Source organism: Bombyx mandarina, chromosome 25 (genome assembly GCF_030267445.1).
Source record: "Bombyx mandarina strain Sakado chromosome 25, ASM3026744v2".
NCBI lineage: Eukaryota > Metazoa > Arthropoda > Insecta > Lepidoptera > Bombycidae > Bombyx > Bombyx mandarina.
The window spans coordinates 3,404,783-3,419,417 of NC_143231.1; the positions used below are offsets into that span (position 1 = coordinate 3,404,783).

A 14,635-nucleotide genomic window follows, 5' to 3' on the forward strand; every position below is an offset into this window, starting at 1 on the left:
TCAAACATATTAATATTCCAATACGTACTCGTATTGGAACATCGACCAAAGTCTCTCCTCTCTCTTCCTAGCTATTCATCCCACATGATGGTGGGGTCAGTTTTCCTTATTTTTCTTCTCCACGATGTCATCGTCAATAACATTGCTTCCCTCCTATCCTTTAGTACTACATCTTTCCACCTTGTCTTGGGTCTACCGCGAGGTCGAGCTGCCGTACCAAATTTCCGCCACCTTTTTACGTAACCATATAATAATATACGAGTATACTAAGGTCATATTTGGTAAATTAGAAAATAAAACGGACAACCAATTTCAATTTGGAGTTTAATTCGAATAGTCAACGTCGATAGACATTCATGCAACCTTAATTGTAATATTAAGAAATAAATAGAAAACGTTTCGTTGTACAAATAAAGAAAAACGTGGAAAGAAATCGCCTTGACCAATAAAAGGTTTCTCTTATCACAATTAATGAAGATGCAAATTAATGCATAATCTAATTGCAGGTTTTTTTTTCATTATCTTATATGAATACGGTCAAGAGGAAAATCTTCATTTTCTGATTGGTCTCTTCATCGTTGAAGTTAGTGTCTAGTTTCAAATGTTGACCACCCGATGCACTATACATACTTCCTCACGTCTTCCTGTCTTTATAGCCTCGGTTATTGGCATGCCGGTGAGCGTCTTTACCGGACCAACTACCATAAGCTTCTCTAATAAGAAAATGGAGAGCACGAAAATACTGTTTTTTCTTTGTGATTGAGTAAGCATTTAGAAATAATTGTAACTTATTCCCAAATCAACAGAGTATGAACTCTGATTATATAAGAGACTGTAATTAAGTTCTCAAATAATTTCTCCATACCTTTTAGATAAACTAGACAGTATAGTGAAAGATAGTGAAAACATCTGAGTCAATAACTATAGTGTAACAATCCTTGAGTCAATGTAGATTCTCATAAATATTGATTTCACACAATGAAACCATGTCGGTATCAATTTTCACTGGTTCAGAAGAGAGCGTCTTTTAATATATTTTCAATTGAAATTGAGATTGTGTGAAAATTTACACACATACAGTCACATACAGCTGCGTCCAGGACCCATCTAATGTGAAGCAACTGCAAGAACCACCATGCTCCCCAAAATCTGCTGTTGCTAACCTGACCTTTTCCACAGATTGAAACGAGTGATTGCAGAAAGAGGAAGTGGTACTAAAACAGTTCTGTGCTCACAGCACCTCACCAGTACCCCCTATAGTAGATAATATCAACCAGGACAGAAACCCAGTACCCTGAACCATGACAATTTCGAGGACTAACTGACTCTGCTAGTCAAGTAAGTGCATTTGATGTTTAAGATGCATTTTTTGTCTGTTCTTAATTCTACATATATTTTTAAATATATATCATCAGCCTCTGATTTCCGGAAGATAGGAAACCTAGTTAGAGGCCTGATGACCATGTGTTAGTTGCCTCTAATTATGCATTTTAAGTTTAACTATGATTATTAGCAGGGTAATAAGTAAAAAGGCTGTGTTTATATACCCATAACCACGAAAAGGTTTGTTAATATATAAGTTAAAGTTTTTGCATAACAATCTGAAAACAAAATTGAAAACAGTGGATTTATCTCAATGTATGTGCACATACATTATCATTTCAGACACTAAAAACAGTCTTATCTATCATACAATTTTACAATTTACCTATTTCCTTGTTGTTTACTGATAGCAGTTTTGAACTATATTTCGTTAGTTATAAGATATTAAGAAATTTCTTATCATTAAAAGCTAGTGAAGATAAGCCCAAAGCGCCTTGTTAAAAATACTAATTACTATTGGTACTTACGTATTAACGCCACCGCGGCAAAAATTTAATGGTTAGAAAGTGTGGGCAACTCGAAAAATATGGAAAAGCGAATCAGAGCACCTCACTTTCCACCTGGTCTTGTCTGCCCTACCCCTAGAGTGTATATTAAAACCGGAGGCGCCGAGGGAGAGCAGTCCTCGCTCGCTGTGACGGAGCATGGAAATAGTGCGAGGCGGAGCGGCTGAGGCTGGTTGCCGTAGACGACCATCAATCAAGCCGAAACTGCGAAGCAGAGCACATGTGACCTTGCTTCGGCACGCAAGGGCGGAAAGGCTACTCTTCCCGCAGCGCCGGAGATATGGCGGATTCAAACTTAAGCTCCCTTCGAGTTTTACTAAATAATGCAATTTTAATTTTAAAAAAATACCGTGGATATCTTCATAACCATGGGGTTCCGCGGGGTGGGAATGGTGCAAGGGGTAAACCCTTTTAAACCCTTCCCCCACCCCCATCCCGACCGAAAATCGATGGACCATAAAGGAAAGTTTAACCGAATTTTTGCCACGGTGGCGTTAATACGTAAGTACCTTACTATTTTGGTGTAGAGGAACAGACAGCATCATAACATCACAAAGTCTTAGTGTAGCAAGTAAAATACTTTGGCAAATTGTAGTTTCCTCACAAGGACATTAAGGCACTGATAGATTTCTTGGAGCAACTAGGGTGAAAGAGCAAAATCCCTGCAGTTTAGCAGAAATGGTGCACAGTCATCGAACTACACAGACCAGCCCACAATCAAATATCAAGTAAGGATTTGAGCATCCTAAAACTTTTGTCTTGATAATAACAAGAATTTATCATGTTACTAGTAAGCCTATGATAACAGAGTTCATCAACCTGTTTCAGTTAATTCAAGCTTTGTGCCAGTCCACTATAATTTTTAACCACTTATTTACAATTATGAAAAAACCAAAAAACAAATACATTCTGTTTTTTTTTTTTTTTCTTTTGCGTCAGAAACATTTTAATGCCAGAAGTGGTGGTTGGACGTCATATCCCACATCTAACTCATTTCGGAAGTAATGCAATCCGATCTGAAGGGCAGGGTAGCCATTGCCCTTTACAACCAAGACTTATAAAGCTTATGTATCAAAGGTGGGTGGCACTATTTACATTGGTGTTGTCTATGAGCTTCATTAACCGGGTAAGCCATGAGCTCAATGAATAGTCAAAGCAAATTTTAAAAATCTAAAAAAAATTAGTGCTGATTATTTCTGACCTGTGGTGTTTATGTTTTCATAAAGTAAACTATTTTTGTATGTACATATTGAAATATCAAAGGGTGAAAGGCTGTTTGGTTTAAGTGACATTTATCTTTGTAACTAAAGATCGTTTTATTTGGTATTATTATCAATAATTCAATATTGAACTTTAATTAAGTTTACCCCTTTCAAATAGCTAAAGAAGTTTTTTTACTATGATATTTTTTCCAAATTTTCTCAATATAAATCAATATAAATGTTTTCTAGAACCATTTTTTTTTATCATTATTATATTCTCCTCAATGTTTCAAATAGTGTAGTTCACATTTGTTTGTAATAGACCTAGATAGGAAAAATATTGAGAATTTCTCATACCAATTATTATTATAAAAACATTTTGTCAGAACAGTAACAAAAAGTTTTGATGCTAAGACTCTTCATTGTTTTTCTATCCCTATTTTACATTCCTGGTTTATAATGGTGATGATGTATTTCGAGATTTATTTATTTATTTAACAAATGAAATTAAAACTAATCGAGTAAATTTTAAGAATTATTTTTTTATTAATTTGTTTTAGTAATAGATAACACATCTTTGAAATAAAAAAATATTTGAAAAAAATCCGAGCCCACACCCTAGGAATAAAACAATGTTTGTTTTTATCTACTATTTTCAGTAATAAAAACCATTCAAGAGCCTTGGCAAAATTCCACGATGCCTTACTTCAATACCTACATTATTTCTACGCTTCGAAATTATAACATTTTAAAGTCACATGACTAGATAAACTGACTACAAAAATAATAGTTACATAATTTTCCGAGCTGGTAATCCGGGGCTATTCCAGTTCACACAACATTGAACGCAATCAGAACATTTCCCATTTCCCGCGAAGAGTTGGCAGGCAAATGTTTTTCGCGCGAAGAAAAACAATGTCTCCGCAATCCATGTTTTCAAACAAACCCTGGCACGTTGCCAAATATAAATAGTTACGATTAAAACTGTTAAGGACGCTTTATGAAACGTTTCTTATTACAAAGATAATTATAGAAAAAAACTTCCGAAATTCACAAAGATATTATAACCTCAAATTTTTTACTAATTAATGCTTTTGGCATTATGATTTCCGATTTAGCGACATGAAATATAACAATTTATACATGCATAAACTATGTTAACACACAGTTATTAATTGAAATAAAATTACCTGACAACGGCAAACAATGTCGGAATCCACCGCAAGTAAATCTACAACTTTTCCTTTACCCTCATCGCCCCACTGAGCACCCAAAACAACAGTTACTTTGTTTTCCATTTTGGTTTTCTTTGACGGGCACGAACGCGACAATTCACCGTTAATTTCTGTATTAATCGAATTCACTGTTGTAACCATAATTTAAGAGTAGAACCGGAAGTTTAGAGGCTCACGCAAGTTTTTCCCGTACTTTCAACTGTCTTCCATCGATTTCCATCTGCAACTAACGGTGCTACCAATTATATTTTTCCTTTATACTACTATATCATACATACCAGGTTTAAAACTACCAAATCTACTATCATACGTTTCTTTTGACAGTTGTTATAATTTATTTAGCGTAATGATTCGGCTTTAAATATAAATATAAAATTCATAGCTTATACGCCACGATGTAAATTCCATTAAAACTAAGCCTGTTTTTAAAGGTTTTTTCTTTTTGCTAGATGGAATTTTTAGGGGTTTTTAAACTATATCAATCTATAAAAAAAGATAAAATATGAACATAAATTTTTAGGGGAGTTTACAGTAATTTTAGAATTTAATGTCTTTTTAAGTTATGTTTAAGAGTAAATATTTTTTGAATCTAGCAGCACTGGTGCTAGGAAATTAGATATTATGCCGGCCACTGACATGCGCGCAAATATTCGTACATTGTACGAATGTTTGCGCGCATGTGAAGGGCCGTCAAACATTCATTCGCAAACCTAGTGGCTGTGCAAATGGGTTCGCATACTCAATTTGCGAACCCGTTTGCGCTTCCTCCTACACTTGTTTACGAATGTCTCACGAATTTCTCCTCCTTTTTAATTCGTCAATAGAACATTGAAGAGAAAAAGAGTTTTTAATTCTTTCCCAGACATCATTAACAGCCATGCTGTTTTTATGGGATTTCTTTTGATGAAGATACGCTACACAGTAGACGTCACGAACTATGAAAATGGCGTATAGTATACGTCCGTTACCTTCGCAATCGTCGGCGCAACGGGGCAAGCGAATGTGTGGGAGACTACGCGAAGGTTCGAAGTTCGCGCGCTTTGATGTCTGTTAAAAAACCGACACAGCTTGGAAAACCACGAATGCAGCGAAAACTTTGCATAATCATTCGCAAATTTCGTCCTACACTTGTGGGTTTGCGTATTCGTGCGCATGTGAGTGACCGGTGTTAGAATAGAACGAACATAGACTGACATAATATAATTGATTCTAATGTAAAGGATTAAGATATAGGTCTATGGATTAAGATCACAAATTAAACACACTATTTTGATGATTAAATTGTGTTGAGAATACATTGCTTAAAACGGAAATTTTTTCTGGTATATTTGGTTTTTTGATTTCGATAATGAAAAACTCTGCTTAATAGTTTTTCTTTTTAGTAAAAATCGGTGATTCCATTACAACCGAACGGGGATTGACAATGTTTATAGGACCTATGTTATTACCACTTTTTTGTGGTAGAATTTGTTAAAAATAGTCTTCTTGTAACCAGTGTTGTCACACAGATATAATACATTGTAGATTTAGACAAATAGAACAATAATCGTAGGATTGTTAGCCTGTATCGTAACATACTTCTTCTTGCTTTTAGCATTTTTAAAGTTGATGCAAGTTCTAAAAAAGGTCCGGTCCGAATAATTAAAGAAAAATTTAAAGAGAATTTACATACTAATATCATTTGTCATAATCTTTTATTTCTATTCGTGTTTTGATTGAGTAATTTAAACAAAAATAGCCAAGTCACATAATCAACTATTATAGTCAAACATTTTACTTTTGCCTGCGTGTTGACCGTCCATGCCATAGATTATACACTTAATATATTCGAGAGTCCATGCCATGGACGGCGCGTCGTCCGGATTTCAGAATAATTATAAAATTATAGTTTACTCTTTCTAATACTCCATGACTGTAACCAATGAATTTACTTTCTCTCTCACACAATATTTACGACAAAATAGCTGAAGGGGGCAGTGTTGCCACCTTGGTGGTTTTCCCACCAGGACTGGTGATTTTTCGAGGCGTTTAGTGGTATTTTTTCATTCTATAGCGCATTTATTATTTTTAGTGGTTTTTGGTGGTTTTTCAATAAGGAATCTGGCAAGATACTTTTGATAGGGAATCTCCTGTTATCCCGAAATTTCATGATAATGTTTTCAGCTTAGGTACTCTATAACCGGGGAATTCCTAGGGGAGATCGTTTGTTAATGAATGTTTTGTTTTTACTTTGTCCCATTCTAATGCGGGTATCGAAAGAGTATTTAGTGTAATGAATATTGTAAAAAGTAAACTGCGGAACAGGATGGCTGGTCCACTTTTAAATACTATTATTTTTATAAAAAATAGGCTTAAAGCTATTGATGCAAAGTATTTCAACTATGAATTACCAAGCGATGTCATAGCACCTAATAACGGTCTAAACACAAAATAATCTTACAAAACCACAAGACTACAGCTATCAACACCTTTAGCGTCGACGGTAGCATCTAGGAGTAAGAATGATGATAAAGTTGTAGATGATTTTTACTAGAATTTTTTTAGACTACATTTTAATTTACACACATTACTCATCTAATTCTTATTCTTCTCTTATTTTGCTCTTCTGATTAAAAAATAAACATATTAATTTGGTTTTATTTTACTGCCAATAGAATATTAGGAGCCAGTTTTACAGTTTCCAGATGAGCTCCCGTAGTATAAAGCTAACGAATCATTCATTCAAAACTGTATTTTAACCAATCGTAGATGCCTTATTACGGAACTAGTGCAACTGGCACTAAACATAATCGACTTAGGATTTCTTTAGTCTGATTCAAGTTCAAAAACTTAGCGGAAGTTGGTTTTTTTTTTTATTAACAACATTTCCGAAATCTGGCGAAATTTTTCTCTTGACCTAGCGCCATAAAAAAATCTAAGGTGGCAACACTGGAAGGGGGCTGTGTGAACTGTGAAGTGAATCATTGTGAAATACGATTTCAGTTTGGACGCACGTACACGTATTTAAACAGTAACGAAAATCAAAGTGTGGTGATTTTTTTTAATTGTTAATAATGGAATCGTGAGTATTTATTCATTGTATTTTACTAACATGAAGTGAATGTTATTTGCATTTTATGACAAAAAAACATCTTTGAAGTAACGGCCTCGTCATTTTTTGAACCTAACGGTCATCTTTAGTTGGTCGTTTTTAATAGAAAAATTAATAAAATCCAAACGATTTTTTGTAATGAGATCAATATTATAATGAACTTAATTAAAAGTATTACAAAGGACGTGTATTTCAGTCGCAAATGTAAAAATTTCGACTTCAAAGATGTGAACACACATAGGCGTCCATACTACGTACTCATAACACGCCGGGTTTTATGTAAAAAAATAACAGAAGCTCAATTATTAAAGATACGGCAATAAAGTTAATCATTTTTTTGTATTTTTTCATTTAGTATTTGATTTTCTTACATTTTGTACTAGTGATTGTGTCGTGGCGTGCAACCTCTGACAGGACGACATAGACAAACTAAGACAGATAATTGAAAATAATTCGAAAAGAAATGGCACGAGGGCGTACGTGACCAGCGGCACGGCAGTACATTTTTTGACTTCGAAAAAGACGAAAAAGAACGAATTGACCGTTCTCTTCGACCGTTCAGATTGGATTCTTTGCATTTTCATACTTTTTTTATTTCCAGTCAACGTGCTGCAGCCCGGGGTCGAGGTAGAGGTGGTCATGGTGGCGGTGAACGTGTTCGTGGTCGTCACCAAGCCCGACCTTCGGCCTCTGAATCGTAATTACCTCTTATAACTAAAACCTAAATTAAGATATATTTTTATTTACTTTGTTTTGTTTGTTTTATTGCATTGATGGGTGAACGAGCTCACGGCCCACCTGATGTTAAGTGGTTACTGGAGCCCAGATACATTGACAACTTTTTTGTTTGTTTGTTTTATTGCATTGATGCGTGAACGAGCTCACGGCCCACCTGATGTTAAGTGGTTACTGGAGCCCAGATACATTGGTAACTTTTTTTGTTTGTTTGTTTTATTGCATTGATGGGTGAACGAGCTCACGGCCCACCTGATATGAAGTGGTTACTGGAGCCCAGATACATTGACAACTTTGTTTGTTTGTTTTATTGCATTGATGGGTGAACGAGCTCACGGCCCACCTGATGTTAAGTGGTTACTGAAGCCCGGATACATTTACAACTTTTTACACAAGCTCATTTGATATATTTTTTTAATGCCAATACGCATTTCAGACTCGTCACTATGCCAATCGAGGCATTGCCGGCGGGTCGAGCGATGGAGACGCCGATGCACCCGAAGAGGGTAAGGGTGCTCGCGCCCGTAGTGGAAAACCCAAGGTGTGTATTCTGGTACTTTTCAATATATTTAGGTTTTTTAACAGCAAAACAGTATCCTAGCTTTGTTTTCAGATCAGAAATGTGGGGATCCAACGCTTCGTCCCCGGCCAGGAGGGACCAGGAGACGCCTCCGGTGCCATCACCTGCCCTGTAACTATATTATTCAATAATGTAACCTATTTTATAAATAAATAAAGAAAAAAATATTTGAGAAACAAAATTTTTGAGCCATTAAATTTATATTAAATTTTTTTTTTTTTTTGTATTCATTTCTTAAATCAAAATTTTTATAGATACGTAGAATGTGGGCCTAGCAGCGGGGCAAGCACGCCGACCACCGAGCGGCCTCCGTAAGTACCTATACATTTTTTACACATCACATAAACATATTTTGATGCGTTATTTTTTTTGATATATGTTATTAAATATCTGTTTTATTTTTCAGAAGTCTGGGTCACGTCTCAAAGGAAGCTCGGCGTGAATTGTAAGTTCATCTCTGTATACTACCAATATAGAATATAAAATAACCATAAAAAATAATTACCAGCATTGATTTAAATATTCTTTCTATTTTGTAGAATCCCTTCGTCCTCTTCGTCCTCTCGATCTCTTCGCGACGAAGAGATTATGGCATTGCTCAATTACGGTAAGTGATATCAACCTTTTTTATTTTTTTATTGCATAGATAGGTGGACGAGCTCACAGCCCACCTGGTATTAAGTGGTTACTGGAACCCATAGACATCCACAACGTAAATGCGCCACCCACCTTGAGATATAAGTACTAAGGTCTCAAGTATAGTTACAACGGCTGCCCCACCCTTCAAACCGAAACGCATTACTGCTTCACGGCAGAAATAGGCGGGGTGGTGGTACCCACTCGCGCAGACTCGCAAGAGATCCTACCACCAGTAACCTTTTTATCAATAATCGCGAAAGTAAAATACCTATTACAATCGAAACTTTTTCCTTTCAGGCAGCGAAGAAGAGTCGGAGGAAGAGGAGGACGAAGAGACTATGCAGCGGCTGCCGGTGCCGCACTCGACCAGGATGTGGTTAGACGAAGAGGATGAGGAAGTTGAAAGAGGTGAAGAGAGGATCCCTCCTCTCCCAAGAGATAACATTAATATAGAGCAACCTCCTCAACCTCTTCGCCTATCCACATCCACCTCACCGACGGCTCTTTCGCCCTCTGTGGCGCTAGGGCCAACTAATAAATTTATTTTTGAATGGAGAACGGCGCCAATGCCTGCAATCGAACCTGATTTAAGGCGAGAACCGTTCTCCCAAATTAGTGGTCCAAAGGTTTCTTTCGCGACTCCGTATGATGCATTCATTGCCATATGGGATCGTGAAATAATGGAATCGATAGTCGAGGAAACCAACATTTACGCACAGCAGCTGGCAACGGTCATGCTGGAGACTGGGACGATCCGCCCTCATAGCTGGATTACTCGATGGCAAGATACGGATGTAAACGAACTTTACACGTATTTTGCCATCATTCTGGCTATGGGGGTGTTCATCAAAAGCTGCCTGACCGAGTATTGGTGCACGGCACAAGACGTATTTTATACACCAGGCTTCTCCGCCCAAATGTCGTATGACCGTTTCCGGCTGCTGTCAAGGTGCCTACACTTTTCTAATAACACTGCTTGTGATCTTGCAATGTTGACACGACGCCAGGTCATGCTGTACAAAATACAACCGTTAATAGACCACTTAAATAAAAAATTTGCGGAACTTTACAATTTGGGTCAAAATTTAGCAGTGGATGAAAGTTTGACGATGTGGAAAGGCTGGCTTGATATAAACCAGTTCATTCCACAAAAGGCAGCGACAGTTGGGATCAAAACTTATGAAGTTTGTGAATCGCAGAGTGGTTACCTGTGGCGGTTTGAAGTTCACGCTGGCCATGACATCTCGGCTTCACAGGACGATCCAATTTCTGGCACAGTACCAGCTCTCGTGCTCAGACTTTTAAATGGTCTTGAGCATAAAGGGCACACAATATGGATGGATAATTTTTATAACTCTCCAGCGCTAGCCCGAGAACTTAAGACACGCGGCTTTGACTGTGTGGGCACACTGCGGACTAACCGACAATTTGTGCCGTACGAAGTGACGTCCCTTACAAAAAGGGATATGACAGTCGGTCAAGTGATGGGATGCACCTCGGGAGATGTGGATATTTTGGTGTGGAAAGATAAAGGCCGGGTGGCATTTATTTCCACATACCATGGTCTTGCATCTGTTACGTTTGAGGAAAGACTGAAGCCGACTGTCGCGTACGATTATAATATTTGTATGGGCGGAGTAGACCGCAAGGACCAGCAGCTTGCAGTGTATCCCATAGAAAGAAGAAGGACAAAAGTTTGGTACAAGAGATTCTTTAGAAGGCTCTTGAACGCTAGTGTCTTGAACTCGCACATACTACACCAAAATCAGTCATTCTCACACCGGAAATTCCGGACGGTGTTGATCACTGAACTATTGAGTGCACACCGTACACAACCACCTAGCACACTCACCCCAACACATGTACATTGCCCAGCGCAATATGGCCTGACCAAGAGCGGTAAATCAGACCGCCTTAGGCGCCAGTGTGCCGTCTGCTCCAGGCGGACTCACACATATTGCAAGGCCTGCAACGTGGCAATGTGCATTTTCACTTGCTACGAGACATACCACACTACACACCGACACTTTACCGGTTATTGACACTTATTTTTATACACACACGCGCATGCACACATACAGGGTATATAGGCAGTGGTGTTAAAGATATTTCTATTGCCCTTGTAGCCAGACGAGCATACCTGATGGTGAGTGGTTACCGTAAAAAGTTAGGCTGGGCATACCAGATGGTAAGTGGTTACCGTAAAATTTGTTATTGTTACCATCCATATTGTTGCACAGTACTAAAGAAAAAGCTGCGTGGGTTGTACACTTTTTTTTTGCTATCTGACAGTCCTTTCACACATGGTCTCCGTTTTACTGATCCGTTTTGTCGTATACTTTTTTTTTCATCGATGGAGCATGAAGTTGTATGAGCGACTTTACATAGCCGCTCATATGAGCTCATATCAACTACCAGTTGACATGGGCCTTCTGTTCCCCCGCCATCTATTTTAATTTAAAATTAATTAAAAAAGAACTATGTTATCGCTTAATAGTCGTGCTCGAAAACGCGCTATCTCTGTGTTCAGCGTATCATCATTGTGCACCGTAGTTGAATACTAAAAAACAAAATACTTCAATGTGAAGCATAATTCATACTAAGCTTAAAAACATAACACTTGCTTGAGGTACAATGAATGGTTTTGTGATAACGGAGCCGCGCGGCGCAGTTGTAAAAAATGACGTGGCACTTAGGGTGAGCGTCAAGAGCCCGTTCGGGCAAGCCAGCGACAGTATTCGGTAACCAGTAAAAAAAAAGGTCCGGTACATTATGATATTGTGTTTTTTTTTCAATTTTTTGTTGTATCTGCTAAAACGGGTACCGTATACACGGAGACTATGTGTGAACGGATTGTTAGGGCCAGCGTCGTGTCAACAATGCAATTCGCAATTGTTCATTAGAGGTGGCACATAAATTAAGTACGCAACTGGATTATTATGGGTGTTGGTTTATTTATGGTTATTTTATTTATAAGCGATCTTTTAACTGTGTGGTATCTAGGTACGATTAGTTGCAAGTTACCTAGTTGTTATTAATTATTATTATTATTATTTTTTCATCACGATAACATTAAAAAAAATGTTTATTTGACCTATCAATCAAAAAGGTTCGAAAAAAAAACACAAATCATAATGTTTATTTTTTATTTTGAATAAGTCAATAAATTCGAAAAAAAGAACACAAATCATAATGTTTAATAAACACATCTATACTTAATTAGTAATTTTCATAATAAGTAATAAGTAATTCATGTAAATCTTGAATAATTAATTATTATACTACTTGCAAACATATATTTTGCAAAATCTTAGTTTTTACGAGACACTGTTTTTTGCACTAATTTTGAGTGTCATATTTGAGACGTTCATACTTAAGATCTGTAAAATAAAACAAAGTGTCGTTGCTTAAAATAGCTTGGCGATACGCTTAAGCAAACCTCACGCCTACATTGCGGATGCGCCGGTTTTGTCAGTCAGTTGGCAATGGCCGTATTTACTAGCGTTTTGTTAATAAGTGCGTTTATACTGTCTAATTATTTCTTATATAGATCAAAAAAATATTGAAAACTTCAACAAACTTACACAATACTTCAACAAAAAAATGTCAGTAAAGACGGCCAATTAGTCGTTAAAGTACGATTAGCGCGATTTTAATAAATTCAGTTATTTTTAATGATATTGAATATTAACAAGCATAAAGAAATTTCAGGGATTTCTAATTATTCTAAGAATATTTTAGGAGTACAACTTTCGTATTAAAATGGTACTATTCATTACCTTGCAATAGGAGATGATTTGTATTTTATAATAAAATTAATAATTCCCAAAATGCATTATGTAGTTCAAAAAATCACAATTAAATGACTCATTGTGGTTCTGAAACATAAAAAACTCCGTGAGGCTGCAATTGAACATACTCAGTTTTTTTATAAATTTAAATTTTAAATATCTAGTAATCGCAGTCGGATATGTATAGGCTGGATTTTGGGGTAAGACAGGGTGGCTTGTCATCGCTAAGCCTTTTTAACATATACATTGACCGCCTGATTCGTGAGCTCAGCAATTCCAATGTCGGATGTTCCATTGATGGTGTGTGTGTTAATAATATCAGTTATGCAGACGACATGGTGTTGCTGAGCCCATCGATCAGGGCTCTCAGAAAGCTGATTAGGATATGCGAGCGTTATGCCGAGGAACATGGGCTCAGATATAATGCCGTTAAAAGCGAACTGATGGTATATAAATCAGGCAGAAAAACCTACGAAACGGTCCCATCAGTCATACTCAACGGCAGTGTCCTTAACCTTAAACAAGTATCGCAATTCAAGTATCTGGGTCACTGGGTCACTGAGACGCTTGCAGACGATGTAGACATGGACAGGAAGCGCAGGGCGTTGTCAATCAGGGGTAATATGCTGGCCCGTAAGTTCGCGCGGTGTACTGCAGAGGTGAAAGCTACTCTTTTTAGAGCATACTGCCAGTCTTTCTACACGTGCAGCCTATGGGTTAAGTATACCAAGAAAACCTACAACACCCTGCGTGTCCAGTATAATAACGCTTTCAGAGCGCTGATGGGGCTGCCGCGTTACTGCGGTGCGTCGGGGATGTTTGCGGATGCGCGAATAGAGATAGCTTCGCAGCAATCATTCGTAAGCGAATTGCTTCCCTAATTCGCCGTGTGCGGGTCAGTCGCAACCGCTACCTACGGCTGTTCGCCTCACGGATGGATCTGGACTGCCCAATAATGCAACACTGGACACGTGTGCATTTTGAGCACTCTGGATCCAAACCAGCCTTTAGGTTAAGGTAGTGTTCATGTTAATTTAGAGTTTTTGTTTTATTATTATTATTTGATTTTTTGTTTTTATTATTATTATTATTATTATTTTTGTTTTTGTTTTAGTCCGAGATTAGTTATTATTTTTATTTAATTTTAGTATAAATGAAATGTTAATGCAATGTAATGAAGACGTGTAATATGGATGTAAAATCTGAAGTAAATTAAATAAATAAATAGGGGCCAACTTAAGGGTGATCATTTGTTTAATTAATTATTAATAAAAAAAAAAACCGAAAATCAAAAAAAGGGCCAAATTCAGTAAGCCGTTGAGTAGAATAGATGAACGAAGTGGACTAGAGGATATGAATAATCCTGATAAGTGTAAGTTTATTATCTTACTAGCGACCCGCCCTCGCTTCGCTTCGGAAACATTAAAACACACATGAAATAAATAAAAAAATTAAAAAAAGTAGCCTATGTTC

At 37.1% G+C, this 14,635-nt stretch overlaps 2 protein-coding genes across 2 annotated transcripts in view; one reads left to right on the forward strand and one right to left on the reverse strand.

Moving 5' to 3' along the window:
* Adss (adenylosuccinate synthetase) overlaps positions 1 to 4,590 on the reverse strand; it is a 32,347-nt gene extending 27,757 nt beyond the window's left edge. The window contains exon 1 of the mRNA XM_028175625.2: positions 4,282 to 4,590. Within this exon, the coding sequence (XP_028031426.1) occupies positions 4,282 to 4,467 (186 nt within the window). The 5' untranslated portion in view covers positions 4,468 to 4,590. The remainder of the gene's footprint in view (positions 1 to 4,281) is intronic.
* Positions 4,591 to 7,244: 2,654 nt separating this feature from the next.
* On the forward strand, positions 7,245 to 13,202 carry LOC114243970 (piggyBac transposable element-derived protein 4). Its single transcript, XM_089738575.1, has 8 exons — positions 7,245 to 7,387; positions 8,019 to 8,114; positions 8,589 to 8,693; positions 8,766 to 8,843; positions 8,987 to 9,043; positions 9,139 to 9,177; positions 9,272 to 9,339; positions 9,669 to 13,202. Exons 1-8 carry the CDS (start codon positions 7,380 to 7,382, stop codon positions 11,411 to 11,413), a joined length of 2,196 nt encoding a protein of 731 aa, XP_089594701.1. The 5' UTR covers positions 7,245 to 7,379; the 3' UTR covers positions 11,414 to 13,202.
* Positions 13,203 to 14,635: the final 1,433 nt, after the last annotated feature.